General features: G+C 36.8%; 1 protein-coding gene across 1 annotated transcript in view; it reads right to left on the bottom strand.

The window, feature by feature from the left end:
- Positions 1-15,130: 15,130 nt before the first annotated feature.
- Positions 15,131-19,909, bottom strand: part of SNTG2 (syntrophin gamma 2) — a 223,823-nt gene continuing 219,044 nt past the window's right edge. Inside the window, 1 exon segment of the mRNA XM_090136333.1 lies at positions 15,131-15,466. Coding sequence (XP_089992459.1) covers positions 15,131-15,466 — 336 coding nt within the window.

Here is a 19,909-nt window from a genome sequence, read left to right as displayed (position 1 = left end):
TCCGGTCCAATAAGTGGAATTTGATTTCTCATTCAAAAGTGTTTTTTCTTTTCTCTGTGTCTGGATTATTTAAAATAGTACATCTTTTTCTGATTTTTCAGTTTATGTCCTGTTTAAGTCACTGGGAGTCTGTTCCTAAACAGGAGTGGATTTTGGCTTGAGTACACGGTTCTTAATGAATTTAAATTTAATGAAAAGATTTTATTGTGGAATTCTTCTGATTGAATCAGATTAAAATAGATCTTCAATTACATCTTGCATGCTGCACAAGTCCTTTTTGTGCTTTCTAACAAATTTACTACAAAGTCTTTATTTGACATGAGATAATCCCTTCTCAACATGCTTCAACAAAGAAGTATCTAAATGTCTTTGAAGTACACCTTAAGAAATTAGATACATGAGTTTATAAATAAATGATACATTTAGCATTACTGACTTTTAAAGTTACCTATTCAGCAATCATATCTCAATGATTATCATTGTAAAACAGGAGTACACTGAAAGAAGAATTTCTCTATGAAATGCAGAGTGATAGTTACTTGCAGCTTGCAAGCTTGAGTAAAAAGACTTTTAAGATTGCACAGTCAGTCCATCTGTTTATCCTTGCCCTGCCTCAAGTTTTGCAATGCTTTGATCCACTTCCCATACATCGGAAAGGTGGACAGAAATCACCACAGACATCTCTTCATCTCTCAAAAATGTGCAGAGGAAAGAGACTACTTCCTAATGCCTATCCTCTTTGCTCTCAGAAGCTTACTGGAGGACCTGGACAGACTACATTGAACCAAAACTCAACTACAGTAGATCAAGTTGACCTAGCAGAGAAAATACATACTTTTCTATCTGTTGCCACAGACACAGGCAGCATGTAGAGGCAACTCAGAGCTCGCACTCAGTCTCCTTTCATGGAAAGGTAGAAATGGCTCTTCTCCTGGTGGAGGCTTCCAAGGCAGAGCTCTGCATGCAGGAGCATTTCTGTACTCTTTCAAGGAAACAGATGCCAACTCCTCAGCACTGCAACACTATGTACTGAGAAGCTTTAACAGGTGTGTGAACTTCACTGCCTTAGATCATCTTGTTAAAAAAAAAGCAGAAAAAATATACTGCAACTACACTCCCTTCACTATGATATTCAGGGAAGTGAGGAGATGCTACAAAATACGGACCATAGAAACATTTATGGTAATCTCCTTAGAAAGAAATTCAGCCATTTATAAATACTACTTATGCAACAAAGATTGGCCTACACATTTTGCTGAAAAGGCATTCCTTTTTAGAAGTTACATAGGAATTAATGTAGTTCAGATAGAAAACATTTAGGTTGTAGATTTAGGATTGCAATGTCTGCTAGAATTTATCCTCTCGCTATCCTGGGATATCGCTTGCCTGGGAAGATCATGGAACAGATCATCCTGGATGACATGCTTGATCACATGAGGAAAGGGCGTGTGATCCATGACAGCCAGCACGGCTTCACCAGAGGAAGGTCATGCTTGACCAATCTGGTGGCCTTTTATGATGGAGTGACGGCATCGGTGGACAAGGGAAAGGCGACCGATGTCATTTACCTGGACTTGAGCAAGGCCTTTGACATGGTCCCCCACCACATCCTTATCTCCAAACTGGAGGGATGTGGATTTGATGGGTGGACCACTCGATGGATAAGAAACTGGTTGAAAGGCCGCAGACAGAGGGTGATCATCAATGGCTCTATGTCCAGGTGGAGGCTGGTAACGAGCGGCGTCCCCCAGGGGTCTGTCTTGGGACCGGTGCTCTTTAACATCTTTATCAATGACATTGATGACGGAATTGAGTGCACCCTCAGCAAGTTTGCTGACGACACCAAGCTGAGTGGTGTGGTTGACACAGTTGAAGGACGGGATGCCATTCAGAGGGACCTCGAGAGGCTAGAAAGGTGGGCCCGGGTGAACCTGATGAGGTTCAACACTGCAAAGTGCAGAGTTTTGCACTTGGGCCGGAGGAATCCCAGGCATCCCTACAGACTGGAAGGAGAGGTCCTTGAGAGCAGCCCTGTGGAGAAGGACCTGGGGGTCTTGGTAGACGAAAAACTTAACATGAGCCAGCAGTGTGCCCTTGCAGCTCGTAAGGCAAATGGGATCCTGGGCTCCATCAGAAGAGGGGTGGCCAGCAGGGACAGAGAGGTGATTGTTCCCCTCTACTCTGCTCTTGTGAGGCCCCATCTGGAATACTGCGTCCAGGTCTGGAGCCCCCAGTACAAGAAAGACAGGGAGCTGTTGGAGAGGGTCCAGAGGAGGGCCACAAAGATGATCAGGGGACTGGAGCACCTCCCCTATGAGGACAGGCTGAGGGAGCTGGGCTTGTTCAGCCTGGAGAAAAGAAGGCTGCGGGGTGACCTCATTGCAGCCTTTCAGTACATAAAGGGAGCCTACAAAGAGGAGGGGAATCAACTCTTTGAAAGGGTGAGTGACAGCAGGACAAGGGGAAATGGTTTTAAGCTGAGGGAAGGGAGATTTAGGTTGGATGTCAGGGGGAAATTCTTTACGGAGAGAGTGGTGAGGTACTGGAACAGGCTGCCCAGGGAGGTTGTGGATGCCCCGTCCCTGGAGGTGTTCAAAGCCAGATTGGATGGGGCCCTGGGCAGTCTGGTCTAGCATTAGGTGGAATGGTGGTGGCCCTGCATGTGGCAGGGGGGTTGGAGATTCATGATCCTTGAGGTCCCTTCCAACCCTGGCAATTCTGTGATTCTGTGATTCTGTGATTCTGTGATTCTATCCCCCACAGATAATAATATAATAAGTTTCAGGACTACTGGCACATGAGTGGCTATCACTCTGAAACACTTACCGTTTCTTAAGATCTTAGAGAAAAAAGAATTAAGTTGGATTTCCAGAATTTGAGCAATGGCTGGTTCAGCACAGGCACCATATTGTAATTCTAGGCTTTAATTACAGCAGCATCTAAATTTAAAACTGAAATTGTCAGGGCTCATTTTCTACCCCCAAGGCCATCTGGCATGGTCTACACACATCATATCTACTAAACTCCTGATGTTTTAAACATCAAAACCACTAACTGGGAACAGACCTGAGCTCACTCAGCTCATAACTGTGCACAGGAATTTTTCTGCAGATTTTAATTAACTTTGATCAAAGAATGCCAGGAACTGGATTAATAAATCAATAGCATTGTTCAAGTCCAGTGCCCTAGTCTATGCTGTAGTGATTGTTAGTTTATATGGCAGTGATATACCTCTCTCTGATTTAAATTCATGGCACTAGACATTCACTCAATATCATATCTGCTAGTGGAAAGATATTTGGAAAGATAAGCTGTGCTTTTCATTGCACTTAAAACATACTTATAACATTGCCTAGATGCCTGATCATAGTCTTAATCCAGTGGTAAGTAGTACATTTTTCCACTCAAGTTACACTAGTGCCTTGCTAGTGCTGAAATTTGTACCTAAGAGAATAAAAGCAAAACAGAGGAAGATTTCCATCATGCTTCAATCTATAGTCACTTTGTAATCTGTAATTTTTCATGCTAATAATTGAGAATTGACTATAAGAAAGCCTTTCAGTTTTTAATGCTACCATTTGTGAATGTTAAAATCTCAGTAAACACAAAAAGCTGAAATTTAAAAGCAAAGCTGAAAATTAAATTAAAATTTTTGAATATAATGTTTGAGTGTGACAATGTTTAACTTTTTTAGACATAAAATTGAGATGCTGTTTGTTAAAAATACTGTAATGGTTACAAAAATTTATTTACAATTAATAAAAAAATTGCTCAGCTTTTAAAAAAAAATGTTTTAAAGGGAGTTGGCTGTCCTACTAACCCTCCTTGCAAACATTAGATCTGTAAAAAACGGTGGAATTGCAAACAGAATCATTTAAATTAATTTCTCTCAAGATACCACTTTGCAAGTAGGCAATCTTTATGGTAGGATCAAATCATCAAGTATAAGCACTTTAATTGTGCTTATGCTTTAGGTAGGCAGATAAGCATTCCTTTAAAATAATGCCCAAGGCTCCACTGCTGTCTTTCAAGACAGTTACCTGCCTTAAGACAGAGGTGGAACCTTTCTAATTAAATTCAGACACTGAAGTTAGGTAAAAAGACTCCTCACCTGAGAGCTTTTAAAGGCACCTATCTACCTTCCTTAGCATACAGTGATTCTAGGCTTTTATTCTAGCAGGATACTTTTTAGACAACTAAAATTTAGAAGAACGTTTGATTACATTGATCCATATGCATTGTGTACATTGCCTAATTTTTAATATTTTTTTCTTACATTTCTCAAAAAATCATAATATTGCACGATGTTGCCTCAAAACAACAGTTGAAAACAACTGAGATTTTTATCACAGAAGCCTGGAATACTTGTTACTTACCCCTAAAATTAAAATGTCTTCCTTCAATAGTTTTTTAATAACGGGAAGTGTTATCTGTGCAAATAAGAAAGTGATTTCAGAAGAAATTTTAAGAACAAGCCAAAAAATAGACCCATATCCTCTTTTCATTTGTGTTTAAGCATATATGTAAGACAGTGCTAGAGGTGTGGGGGGAAAAAAAAAGAAGGTGGATGTCCCAGAAAATTCTTTATGTTCACCCCACTGAGAGCATCCTCTGTCAAACAAAGAAGTTACTGAGCATCACATTGGAGGTTACTGTTAAGGGAATCTATGAGTGATGTGTATGAATGATTCATGGAAGCTTTATTGATAGATAAGAAAATCCTATGGCAAGTTTTCTACAAAGCAATGCTGATAGTTAGGCTCCTTAGCTTAGAACAAAGCTCTTCAGTTGATTTGGCAAGGTACTTAAATACATATGTAGCATTACCTTCTGCATACACTCAGGCTACATATTAAAGCCAGAATCAAGTATGGGCTTCAATCTTTTCCTCAGTCTGAGATAGATTACTTCGTGTTATGCCAGATCTAACACTCTGGCCTCAAAAACACTGGACCAAGGAACTATAGATTTTCAAACACATCAAAGCAAGGTGAAAGTCCAATTGCTATTGTAGTTTTGTACAATAATCAGTTCTTTTCAGTGAGGACTGTAGAAATTGTGCCCAGCAATTTTCAAAATACACTTAAAAAACCTAATTTTTGGACATACATTTTCAAATGTTAGTTTGTGTTTTTATCTAATATATGGGTAGATATACATGACCATGAAAACAGAAATCAAAATGACACCACAGATGTTACTGAATGAATATCTGCTCTGAATATTAGATTAGTGCTGAAGACAACAAACTGATTCAGTTTGATTTAATATTTGTTAACTCATAGATTCAAAATGTTAAACAAAGTGTGAAAACTGTTAGCATTACAGATAACACAACCACAGACTTAGAAAATCACAAAGTTGCAATATTGTGCATGAAATAACTACTTTCTTTAAGAAAATAATTTATTTGCCATAGTCACAACATTTATATCAGTTACTGTACATATATTTTCTTGCAATACTCTGGCTGTCTATGAATACTGGATCCACAGATGCCACTTTTGCAGCTATAAAGGAGTGAATACAATGTAAAACTGCCGTCAGATCCTGAAATTCAAGTTCCTGAAAGAGAAAGCAAGAGGAAAAAAAAAAGAAAAAATTCAAATTCAGGTTAATAACCATTTGACAAAAGTACAGAAATGACTCATTAGTCAACAACAATGAACTTAAATAGAAAATCTGAATATTTATAAGGAACTGTAAATTTAAATGTGCTAAGAATAAAGATGTCTATCCATAGCTTATTCACAGGCATTGCTGTATGTCAATTCAGTTTTCATCCTTTGTTGCTTCACTGTTTACAATTCCCTCAGTTTAGACAATCAAAACATTTAACTTGCAAGAATGTTCAGATATCACCCCATGTTTTAAAATATCTGAATTTAAAGATGTGGTTTCAGGTCCCATTCGGGGGGGGTGAGGAGGACACAGAGTTTGGCAGCCTCCATGGACAGTCAAAGAAGCAAGCTGTGAGGCCAGAGGCAAATGGAAGCAAAGGTAAAGTCACGCCACAGTTTGCACATATAAATATGGATGTTTGAAATTCATGTGCCCTAATTCAGCAAGAAAGGTAGAGTTACTCCTAATTAGTTCTCAAATTCCTTTGACTATATTATTAAATATTTCATCCTCTGTGCCATAAATGACAATTCCGTATCCCAGTCTTCCCGGAGAGAAATAAAGTGATATTCTGACGCCATGACAAAAAACACAGAAAAAAAAAGCATATTCAGTTTACACAGTAGTAATATTTACAGACTCTGCAACCAGACATTCTGTATGGTTTTTGGTTTGTGGAGAAGGTTTCAACAGGACATTTATTTAACGTATTGGTTATACAATAGCATATCAGGAAATATCCTGTTTATTTTAAAATGAAAATTTAAGCACTTCTGCTTTTCATATCACAGTACTTTATGGTATTTTCTGAACAAAAATTGCCTCAGACAGAATATTTGGAATTTATTCCTGTTCAAGAAAAGCTAACTTTCACACCACTTTTCTGTTGAAGTCTGTATATTTGCTAGGTGGGAATGGTATTACTCCTAATGAATGCTTAATTGTAGTCAGAAACTCTATTTTCCATTTTATCCAGATGTATTGTGTTCACTGAAAGATTTCTGGCGTTAGAGAGTTATTTTTCCATTACAGCTTTTATTTTTCCAATATCTCTCATTATCCTACTTCCAATTCTCTTGTGATTAAGCTCTTTCCAGATATATGTACCTTTAATACATACTTTTGTGGGTTTTGTTGTTGTTGTTATTTTATTTTATTTTATTTTATTTTATTTTATTTTATTTTATTTTATTTTATTTTATTTTATTTTTCAACAGCTTTATTTTACTGGCTTTTTAGTTTGAGATAGGTTGATTCCTTCAGAAGCTGAAGATAACAAGACAGGTATCCTTGCAAACAGCTTGGTATACGAACATACTGTGCCGTAAGTAACAGCTACAGTGACAGATATTTGTATTACATTTAATAAATATTTTATATCTCTCTGCTATGTGATAGTAATCATACTGATTTCTGTGGCAGTAAAGTATTACCAGAATGAGAGGTCACTGCATACATCTCAGGCACATAATAGCTAAACTATGTGCTGATACACAGTAAGTGATACTGTGATTTCATTACTGGAAAGCAAACTGTAAGCATTAGGTGAGATTCATGAGCCATAACAATGTTCAGGGAAAATCTGTGAATTAGTTCAGCCATATTTCTTTGCTTTGCTTCTGCTTGGTAAGTTCCTCAGGGTGACTGTACAATGCTTTGTTTTGAGAAAAAGTTATATCTGGCTCAGTAGAAATAAAATCAGTATGGATTTGTTAAGTAGACACAACTAATAGGTGAGATACTGGTCACAGCATTTCCATCCAATTTCCCTCTGAAACAAATTCTCACAAGAATTTTCACAGTATAATATCGCCAAGAGTCTGAATGAAATGAACTTACTGGAGATTTTTAATTATTTTAATGCATATATATTTTTGATTAAAATGATCAAACCCAGAGGTTCATTGTTGATTTTTCTATATTGATTAGGCTGCAAATAGAGGAATGTAAATTTTACACACTTATTCTACCTCACATACTGCAGAATAAAACAAAGTCAATATTTGGCTTTCCACTGCTTCATTCTGGAAATAGGGATTCTAGTGGGACTGTGATTGAAGATGTGGAAAATGAAAAGGCAGAAGAAGGACAAGGTGGTATCAGACTTCCAGTGTTTGAGAATAATAGAATCACAGAATCGCTCAGGTTGGAAAAGACCTTAAAGATCATCAAGTCCAACCATGATCTAACCGTTCTACCCTAACTCTAACAACCCTCTGCTAAATCATGTCCCTGACTACCACATCCAAAACGGTTTTTAAACACATCCAGGGATGGTGACTCAACCACCTCCTTGAGGAGCCTATTCCAGTGCTTAACAACCCTTTCTGTAAATAAGTTTTTCCTGATATCCAATCTAAACCTCCCCTGATGCAACTTAAGGCCATTTCCCCTTGTCCTGTCACCTGTCACCAGAAATGATCCACAGAAGCGAAGCAATCACAGCCTCCCTCTGCAATAAATATTAATGTCTATGCATTGAGGGCTCCAGTTCGTGATGAAGATGAGACTACAAGGATTTTTTCCAACACTTGTGCACGATTTCTTTAAAACCTCAGGCATATACAGCTTATTGTCTCAGGGATTTTATTTTCCACTAAGCAAATTTATTATTCTCAGACAAATATAACTTCTGTTACCATCTACTTTCTCCAGCATAAGGTGACAATAAGCAATATTAATGTACAAAAAGTGTAAGGGGATCATATTCAACATGCTCCCAGAATATGCTCTTTCTATCACGCTAAGTAGTCTTACAAGTACCTTTGTTCTCTACCAAACATCCAAGGAAGCTCTCAGAAAGTCCTTCTCACGCACTGTAACTTTCAGACAGAGAAAGCTTTGGCAGCAAGTGATTACAAAGTGCACACAGAAGCCTAAGAGAACAATGCTTTCAGCCCCTAAGTCCTGCAAAGAATACGTAAGCAGAGATATTTATATGCATATAATATGTCTTGGGCAATTCATCATCTGATAAATAATTTGATACTTTTTACTACAATGCTGAGCTTTCTGAATATGCCATTCCACGCATGTGAAGTGGAATACAAACTGCTATAGCACTTCATGCTACTTCCAGTCTGTAGACAACCAGCACAAGTTTATCAAAATGTTGTATTCTGAAAGGTGTTGCAACCATCATATATCTCACCAAAAAAAAAAGTTCGTCAACTCCTATTCCTTTAAATGCCATACTTCATAACATGTGTGAGCCAATATAACCGATGGGCAGAATGTGCTATTTATTATCATTCATATCTAGTTAAATAAGGAGGAAAAAAATAATATTAAGGGATGTTACTCTCAACCTTCTGCTTTTGTGTACTTGCAAGTCAACAGCTTAAGAAATAATTACCCTAAAAGAAGAAAAATCTCTTGAGAAATTATATCAAACCAAGCATTTAGGTAACCTGTAATAATTGGCATTCAGTTGCTGAAGTATTCATTTGGGCCTCATATTCAAAATTAGATCTTGTTGAGGAAGAAAAATGAAGTGTAAATGTTCATTAAAATCCTTTGAAGAACTTAAGCACATGTAATCTTCGTTTTGATTTTTGGGGGAGTAAAGAAGTGTTTTTTTTTTTCCATTTTGATTGATACATATGAACATAAAGAATTAAGTATATATCTATTGTAAAATTAATATAAACACTTTCCTTAAGAAGTAGTGCCATTATTTAACTCTCATTGTTTAGGATTTATAAAACTAAAACAATGTACACAAGTCATAAAAGGATTTACAAGACAAAGGTTTTAAAGGTTTAAACAGAGGTTTAAATCTCCTGAATTAAAATCTGTAAAGGCAACAAACTATAAAATATGAAAGTACTCACTTTAATCTTAGATTTGCTTCAGAATGAAATGAAATTATTCAACAATTTAACCTCAGGTTCTGACTACTCATTCTAACACTTGATACTTTGACTAACTGCAGCCAAAGGTGCTCAGAGACAAGAGCCCTTCACAAACCATTTCATTCCCATATTGGAGATATATTCATTTCCAAGATTCATTCACATATTCATCAAGATAAGTGATCAGAGACACCTAACACATACTGTAGGCAGAATTTCAGGGTGTTCCAGCAATACTATTTTGCTAGAGTTTTTGGATAAGAAAAGAGCAAATACAGGTATGTCTCATCACTAGGAGTTCACCCATTTCAGTGCCCCTACTGTAGAGTTCTCACTGTTTCTATGAGTTTAGAATACATACTAAGGTGGAGGGTCCCTCCTGTGTATCTCAAAGATCTTGTCTAATCTGCCGTGATTCATCTTTTGGATACTAATGATATGCTCTTATTTCTATATTACACAATTTATACATAGTTGAAATGGACGCATTACTGACAGAACTGTGTTTTGACTGCAGACAACACTTAGAATAGGAAATACCAACTTATTTCTATGAAAGAACACCAATTAAAATTCTTTCAAATAAATGAATTGATACGTTATTTTTAATTTATTTTTATTTTTTAAAATAATATATTTCTTCTCATACTCAGCCAGACAGACAACTAACTGAACATTTCATTTGCCCTGTATAACCTAACTCTACTCTTCTGCTTGCCTGATTCCTCTGTGATTACTATTCTTACCTTAATCAAGATTGCCTGTTTCTAAGCATTTCGAAAAAATTTTACATATCTAGTATTTCAATAACCAAGACTATTTCAGTTAATTATATGCATCCTAATAAGTAAAATACAACAAAGAAAATGAAAGATTGGATTAAACCTGTGTGAATACAAGTCTGCAAAACTGCAAGCTGATACTGAGAATATTAAATATGTGCACAGTGGACTGATCTTGATCACTATATGTGCACAGACAGGTAAGAAAAATGTATGGATTTGTTTTGCCCACCCACCTGTAACAGCTGGATATATTATATATCATAAAGAGCTTAAGAGGGCTGTTGCATCGCTACCACACATATACTTAATTTTATTGATTATTTCTGAGAGCTACTGAATCACTATTTGAGCAAGACATCAGCCTGTATAACGTAAGAGGCAGATAATGTAGGTACTGACAGTGTTATTGTACCCCGTGTATTTCTTGACTTCTTATAGAACATTCATGAATCTCCATGTTTATTAATTGTTGACAAGAGTGCAACTACTGTATTCTTCAGCATATAACTTCATTCCTTCCAACTGAAATGCTAATCATACTTTTTGGGAAAAACAAACAGAACAACAAAACAACACTGATAACGGTATCTAGGTTTTAGCTCTAGTCCGTGTGGAAGTCAAAACAGAACAGGAAATTCTAAATTTAGTTCTAAATTTCAGCAAATACACCAGGGCTTGACTATCATATCGTGGTTGAAAATAACAAATGTACTAATACAGCCCAGCTTGTTAAGACTGTTATAAAAATACACAGAATCACACAGAATGGCCAGGGTTGGAAGGGACCTGAAGGATCATGAATCTCCAACTCCCCTGCCACATGCAGGGCCTCCAGCCTCCCCATTTAATATTAGACCAAGCTGCCCAGGGCCCCATCTAACCTGGCCTTGAACACCTCCAGGGACGGGGCATCCGCAACCTCTCTGGGCAGCCTGTTCCAGCACCTCATCACTCTCATAGTAAAGAACTTCCCCCTGACATCCAAGCTAAATCTTCCCTCCCTCAACTTAAAACCATTTCCCCTCATCCTGCTGTTATCAACCCTTTCAGAGAGTTGATTCCCCTCCTGTTTGTAGGCTCCCTTTAGGTATTGAAAGGCTGCAAGGAGGTCACCCTGCAGCATTTTTTTCTCCAGGCTGAACAAGCCCAGCTCCCTCAGCCTGTCTTTGTAGGAGAGGTGTTCCAGTCCCCTGATCATCTTCGTGGCTCTCCTCTGGACCCTCTCCAACAGCTCTCTGTCCTTCTTGTACTGGGGACCCCAGGCCTGGACGCAGTATTCCAGATGGGGCCTCAAAAGACCAGAGTAGAGGGGGGCAATCACCTCCTTGTCCCTGCTGGCCACCCCTCTTCTGATGGAGCCCAGGATACCACTTACTTTCCAAACTGCAAGAGCACACTGCTGGCTCATGTTAAGCTTTTCGTTCATCAGGACCCCCAGGTCCTTCTCTGCAGGGCTGCTTTCAAGGATTGCTCCTTCCAGTCTGTATAAATGCCTGGGATTCCTCCAGACCAAATGCAAAACCTTTCACTTTGCTGTGTTGAACCTCATAAGGTTCACTCAGTCCCACCTTTGAAGCCTGATAAGGTCCCTCTGAATGGCATCCCTTCCTTTCACCGTGTCAACCGCACCACTCAGCTTGGTGTAATCAGCAAACTTGCTGAGGGTGCACTCGATTCCGTCATCGATGTCATTGATAAAGATGTTAAAGAGCACCGGTCCCAAGACAGACCCCTGTGGGACGCCGCTCGTTACCAGCCTCCACCTGGACATAGAGCCATTGATGACCACCCTCTGTCTGCGGCCTTTCAACCACTTTCTTATCCATCGAGTGGTCCACCCATCAAATCCACGTTCCTCCAATTTGGAGATAAGGATGTGGTGGGGGACCATGTCAAAGGCCTTGCTCAAGTCCAGGTAAATGACATCGGTTGCCTTTCCCTTGTCCACCGATGCCGTCACTCCATCATAAAAGGCCACCAGATTGGTTAAGCATGACCTTCCCCTGGTAAACACAAAGGAGTGTGAAGGCTTGTTCAGCTGTAAGGTTTTATTTGGTCTCCTTTTTGCAAATGTCATTTACACAAACAAAAGATAAGATAAAATGGTGCTCTTACCAATGTAAGAACTAGATCCATTATGACAAAATGTAATGCCAGGTGAATTACAAGTCTATGAATTGTCCTTAAGTCTTTTAACAGTGCCCTACAGGGGTAAGGATGAATCAAATGGATTTTCACTGCCAGTTTCAGTGATTCCAAATGCCACCATCTACCATCAAATCTGGAACACTTTCAGATGTTCCACTGGCAGATAGAAAACATCTGAGAAGTTTTCTGGAGATGTTTGTCTAAATGCAGCCTACTAAAGTCACCCCTTCCAGCAAATATAAACTAAATTCCAGCAGCAATCAGACTGCCCAATACTGTCACACAGTCAAAGTCTTAACTAATGTCCATCATCATCTTGCAAATGTTTTTCACGCTGTTAAGATATTCAGTAGTAAACTGCCAGATTTCAGCAAGAAAAGAGCCATGTTAATAAAATACAGAAGTTTGTGAGTGCTATATTATGGCTGTTTAATGTTAGAGATCAATGTTGCTGTAAATAGAGAGCTCTGTTTGCACTATTTAATTTCCTTTATCTCTAAGCAGTACTAACACAGAATAAATTTTCTCTCAGGTGAAAATAGTAAATCTAAAGAAAGAATCACACTTGCTGATCTGTCCACAATCACTCTCCTGAAACTGCCTTTTTTAAACAGCATAGGATTTGCAGCAAGACTGTACTGCAGTCTAATTGCAAAAGTGTATAATTGTGATGTCAGTGAAGAAAGAGTACTGTATGTAGTCAAACAAATATGCACAGTTCTTAAGTTACATGCATAACAGTTGGAAAGCATAGGAGACAAGCAACATACAGTAGAATGTTCTATAAGTCTGTATCAAGCTTTATTTCACATGTAGTGGAAATGAAACTTTATCATTTGGTGACATTCTCTGTTTCTGATTATTGGCGGCATTTCATCATACAGCACTGTCTGGTTCTTTCAGTACACTAAGCTGAGGCAGACATTGTAGTATAGTATGGTATAAGCACAACTTATTTCATGATTAGTCTGTAATCCCAACGTCTAAGAAATAATACCATTTAGGAGTGTGATAGACATATACTTGAATATATAAACCAAGTATCTGAAGTGGAGAGTCTGCATAGCTGTATCCCACTTCCATTTAATGTGAAATCTTAATGGTAGAGGTACATAACAAAAGGCCTATGCCTCACTGAAATCCTGATAAATCCTCAGCTGCTTAGCTGGCCTTTAATGTACTTTCCCTGGGCTCCTCCAACATTTACAATGCACGTGTACATTTAGGTACATAGCTATCTAGAATTCTGTATGAACCTATATATGTAATAGCTATGTATCATTAGGACTCACTTTTATCAAATTAATAACTAATGAAAATTTCATATAAATTCATTTTTTCAATTTAAAGAATAAAACTCTTCAATTAAAAAGCATTAAAGTGAAAATAAAAGCATAAACTTAAAAGTAAAGAATAAAGGAGAATAAAGTAAAGAACGAGAAGAGGAACAGGGACACGTGACCAATCATGCATGAATAAGCTGATGATTAATACACAGATTCCCCAAAATTGAGATTGTATTTTTTGGCAACAGCATGCTCTTTTGTCTGACCTTTAACAAGTTACTTAAATTCTATCCAACAGATGATCACGTATATAGTGATGATAGCAGTTCCTTTATGTCTCCAAGGAGAACCATCAGAAATGAAGTGGAAATGACCTGCTACTATAGCCATATTATTATAGTGTTGTATCTTTTATGATATTACTGTATTTGCTACTACAGTGTCAACAGATAACTGAGTTTAAGTTTGCTGGTGAAAAAATGAATAATTTATAAATATAGATGTACAAAGAAAGACATATTATATTTGTTGTTGCTTTATGATGAACAAGGAAGTTTAGAGATTATCTCCTTATAGGTTTTTTTTAAAACATTTTAAAGAATAATTGAAGGTATTATCTATACTACCTTTGTAATACGGTCACTGTAGCAAATTTTCACTTTATAAGTCACTTTAACCTGTGTAATTCTGGGTAAAAGTGAAAATTTTCAAATAGATTTATATGTGCTTTTTGTTTTCATTGAGTTTTGTCTACCAAATATCAGTTGGAAGCTGAACTCACTCTTAGCTTATCTTCTTTGTTATATCACATCAAAGTTATCCTCATTCCTTTCACTGAATAATGACTGAATAATTCTCAATTCATTTATTTATGTTTTCTTGAATTATTCACCACTGTCTTTATTCATCAGTGATCACTGCCTTGGTAATTCATTTCTCCAATTTCCATCCTACCCTTTTGGTTATGTGTACAACTGTAAGAAGTCCAGGTTCACAGAGAGAATCTGAGACCAGATTGAGGCATTACAAGTATATCTCCAGATGATGATTCAAAGTACAATCCTGAATTAGAAACTGATGAACTTCAGTTGGGAATCTCAATTCTAAGTTTCACAACCAGATCTGATAATCACTAGAAGATAAAATACATCAGTATCTCATCCTCAGTAGTGGATGGACGTTGCTGCAAGTTAATGCTAGATCTTGCGAAGCACTGAGCACTCCCCAGTCACAGAACTGAATGCACTAGAGTAAGTTTCAAGAATTACTTGTCCTCTTGGGAGATTATTTCTTTTCTGTTAAGCTAATAAATATTACACTATTTTATCTGTAAATCTTAAACTTGTATTTGCTTGAAGTTGTTAGTCTACAATTTGTATTTAGTAGTTAAATAGATATATTTTTTGCTTCATCCTCTTTAAAAAGTTTTTAGATATTATATTATTATGCCATCAAAACACAACTCAGTAACAGATTTGTACAAATAGCGTAATAAATCTAGAGATGCTACATCAATTCTTTTCATTGTGGAGTTTCTATAGAGCAGGATAAAAGTATATAAACTATGATTTGCAGATCACTAAATGCAAGTGCAGCAGTAAATGGAATTGAATGTTCCATTTCATTTTTTCACTAAGCTGAGAAAGATTATGTCACTTACCTTTGTCTCTATTTGTTTGGTGTCTGGATTCTGAAAAAGCAGCTTTACTTTTGTTTTCCCATCATCTGAAGAGCCTTTCAGCTGAGAGAATTTAAACCTCCACAGTACGTTCTGAAGAGAAAGAAATTTGATTAAGGACTTGTTACACAGTTACCTAAAACTACAGATAAATGATTAATGGTTATATATTAAGATAAAGCATTAGGGCAGTAAACACAAGCTGGCTGCAGAGCAAATAAAATTAACAGCTTTGCATCATGTCTGAGAAAAAAAAGACATGATATTAATACACACTAATTAAAAAAAATATGGAAATTCTCTGAAATTTGAATGATTCCATTGCCTACATGATATAATTTCAATATCCATGACAAAAGATTATTTCTAGAAGTATTCATTAGGATATTTTTATCCTAATGAACACAATTTCACAATTTCATATCTTGATCTGTCATCTTTCAGCTGGCTCATCTGCACAATGTAGGTAAGAGTCAGACATTGTAGTGCTCAATATACCTTGGTCAAAAAGCATTTTTGAAGTGGTTTGAAATCCAAAGATAAATATGCTAAATATCCTATAAATATGCTATATTTATTTAAAAAAAAAAAAATCTTGGTCTTGCAAATTATAGAAGATATGTTCTAAATTACACAATTGTTTCTAAAATATACAGGAACTCTAGAATTCTTGCAAGTATATGCAGCACTTACAGTTGCTGGCAAATCACAGATTGACAGGAATTTTTTAATTGGTATGGGGATATTTTTCAAAAGTAAATGCTAGGAAACCGTGCTTTTGAAATCAATATCATCTTGCGTATTTGAATGTTTTCTATTGATACTCTACAAATATATAATTACAAAAAATAGCTAACAGACTGCATACAAACCTTCTGCTGATGTTTTCTTAATATCTATAATGTTAGTGAAAATTTTATTTATGTGGCAAAATGTGATTCAGTCTCCGGACAGTGCTGATGAAACAATTTAAATTCTTTGAAGGCCATTTCAAAATCACACAGTCAGAAAAACTTGGCTTTGTTCCATTTTTCAGTATACCTTACTGCAAAATACTTTCTTCATGTGGGCCAGCGATATCTTCATTTGGAAATTTTCTTACTTTTTATCTGTGAATTTTTCCAATATTCTCTAGATAGCATTGGATTTGGAGCGGTTTAGCTGCTTTGTGACTCAGATGTCATTACAGAAACATCATTTCTTTCCATATGACTTTAAACAGATATTTTCACTACCTGAGAGCAGAGACATTCTGGTGAGTTTAGAATTACTCTGTACACAGTGTAATCCTACCATATAGTTAGTAAATTCAAGTTTGCCTTACTCATTAGTACTTTGTTATTTCTTCACAACATTGCCAATTATTACAATAGAAACCTTGATATCAATGGTGATAATAAAAAAATTATTATTAACATATCCTCACTGTGATTAATCTTGGTGCTACCACAGTGGAGAATATAAGAAATATCAGACTGAGAGATAATTAGGATAAGAAAGAGAAAACAAAGATTTTTTATGTCTCATTAGACAACAGTTTTGCTTTTGTAGTGGATATGGGCAACCTGAATCAAGGACAACTCATAAACGTGATAATCACTACACAAAATGACAACAGCCACCTCATAGATTCCAATGATTTTCTTCATGATCTTTAGAATCCTACTCTTAGTTTGAGAGAGAATGCCCTATAAACAAAATAATTATTTGTACACTTGTTTATACAAAAAACCAAGGCATGAAATTTTAATGAAATCTCTGACATCATCTTCTGGTTCCCTGCAGACAGGAACATCACTGCCGCTTACTACAGCACTGTGAAGTTGTTGAAACTTTACATTAATAAACAAATTTTAACTGAATCCAGAGGGCTTGATTGGACTGCCTGAATGGTATTCAAATTTTAAACAGGTGTATATCTAAATAGTAAAGATGAATGCTCACTATATACTATGACTTCTAAGAGGAGGACAAAACAAGAATAATTTAGCAATAACAGGCATTGCTGAAGTCCATAGTTGACATAGAGGGGAAAAGAGATGGCTTTGGAAGGCAGAAGAATATGTATACTTTGGGATCTCTTTATCTTGGATGCATAGCTGCAGGCACAGTGGAAGGGCAGATGAATCAGGTAAGCTAACTGATAGAGAAAAACTATATGATCAGATACAAAGCAGCTGCACTGCAAGATGTCTCTGTGATGTACCCCATATCTGAACGAGTTAGTCCCATGACAGCCTCAGAACACAACACATATGAAATGAAGTAATTATTTCAAATATGTTTGACAATTCTTCAGAATTGTTCTAATGAAGAGTTTTCTAAAAGATGCATAAACTCCTAGGGAAAACTTCTTGCCCTTTTTATTTTGTCATTTGTAATGCAGAAGGCTCTCCTTCAATCTCTTTACAAACTGTAATAAAGAACATTTTTAATGAGTAAGTGAGCTGATTGCCCAAAATGTGTGATCCAGGCTTAGAGTTGTAGGTCAGACCAGGAGACCGCCCTGCATTTTAATAAGCCAGTATGAGCACCTGCTGCGCTGTAAGATTTTTTTTTTTGCATCAAAAGTTCACCTTAATTTGAAATTCATTGTCTAGAACATATATTTTTTTCAGCAGAATTGCTGTGTCCCTAATGAAATGTTAATTACTTTGTTACTTCAAACTTATTCAGTGTTGGAAAGAAATATTCTAAAAAACCTAAGATTGTGGGGCAACACCATCAACTTCAGCTGACATTAATGGGCAGTAAGAATTAAGTGTAGAAACTGCTCATTATTGCTTCACACATGCTTGGAGACACAGAGAACATATCCATCTCTCACCAAGAAAAACAATAAATGCATATGAGCTCTCCAGAATTTTTCCAGTTTAACAAGAGAATTAATATGTCTAACATTATTCTTTATTTCTCTCTTAGGACTTCTGCAAGTCTTTTACTGTCCCACATCATATTCTTATCTCTAAATTGGAGATACATGGATTCAAAAGGTAGACTATTCAGTACATAAGAAGTTGGTTGGATGGTCACAGGGTTGCCATAGAGATACTGGACCCCAGGGACTGGTCTAGAAAGGGTACCATCTGGAGGGAACTGGACAAGCCTGAGAAGTAGGCTCACCTGAACCACATAAGGTTCCACAAGGCTAAGTGTTGCACTTGGATCAGGACAATCTCAGATATGTCTACAGACAGGGAGAAGAACTCATTGAGAACAGCCCGGCAGGGAAGGTCTTGGGGATCCTGGTGAATTGAGAACTTAACGTAAGACAGTAGCGTGCACTTGTAGTCTGGAAGGCTAGCAGTATCCTGGGCTGCATCAAAAGAGGGGAGGCCAGCAGGGAGAGGGAAGGGATTATGCTCATTTGCTCTGCCCCATCTGGAGCACTGTGTATAGGCTTGGAGCCCCCAGTACAAGAAGGAAGCAGAGCAGTTAGAATGGGTCCAGAGAGGGGTCATGAAGAATTTCTGAGGGCTGGAGCCCTGACTTTTTACATGGTCTGACAGTGATAGGATAGGGGAAATGCTTTAAATTAAAAGAGGGGAGATTTAAGTTAGAAACTAGGAGGCATTTTTTTGCTCAGAGGTGGTGAAGCACTGGAACAGCTTGCCCAGAGAAGCTATGGATGCTATGTCCCCAGAGGTGTTCAAGGCCATGTTGGATGGGGCCCTGGGCAGCCCTGGATGGCAACCCTGCCCACAGCAGGGAGTTGGAACTAGGTGGTCTTTAAGGTCACTTCCCAAGCCATTTTATCATATTACAAAAGCAAAGTTTGTTTGAAGCCTCCACAACATCAACTATAATGATGGTAGGCACACTGGTTTAAAACCAACTCTTTCTATAGGTAATACTTTGGTTCTACTAGTAGAATTTCTACATACTATGAGATTTTAATCATGAATAATTTTCTGGTCTTGTGAAAATGACTATCAACAGAGAAGTTCACAGTTCTCAAGGAGGAGTACACTAAATCAATCTTCAGATCTAAAATAAACATTTTATACAGTCTAAATTAATTAGACAATTACTGTCTATACTTAATTTGTGGCTATGTGGAAATTGTGCTATGAAGAGTACAATTTTAGAATGTAGTATCACCAAAGGCATGGAAAAGTATGCAAGTATATTCTGAATTTTCATGTTATTTATAGAATAGCACATACAGCACAAGTTGTCTAAATTTCCATATAACAATTATACTGGTTATTATTTCTTTGCGCTGAAATTTCAATATATTTGTGTAATTGAGCCAAAAATACAAAAAATGCCAACATATAAAAACTAGATCCTGCATCAATATTTCAAAATGTATTTTCTTTTAAATCAGAATGACTAAATGAATTTCTTTAATATATATTGTAAAATCATTTCAGTAGTTGCAGACTATATTTTAGAGGACAGACCTTATACTAAACAGCTGTACTAAGGTAGAAACTTCTTTAAGTGTAAATTCATTTTCACGAGGAAACAAATCTATAAATTCACAAAAAATGATGACAGCTTTTATTTAAAATAGTAGAATTATAGATATGG

Source organism: Phasianus colchicus, chromosome 2 (genome assembly GCF_987193195.1).
Source record: "Phasianus colchicus chromosome 2, bPhaCol1.hap1.1, whole genome shotgun sequence".
In the NCBI taxonomy this organism is placed as follows: domain Eukaryota; kingdom Metazoa; phylum Chordata; class Aves; order Galliformes; family Phasianidae; genus Phasianus; species Phasianus colchicus.
The sequence above is the reverse complement of the archived record's forward strand: the minus strand, read 5'-3'. Positions and strand labels throughout refer to the sequence as shown.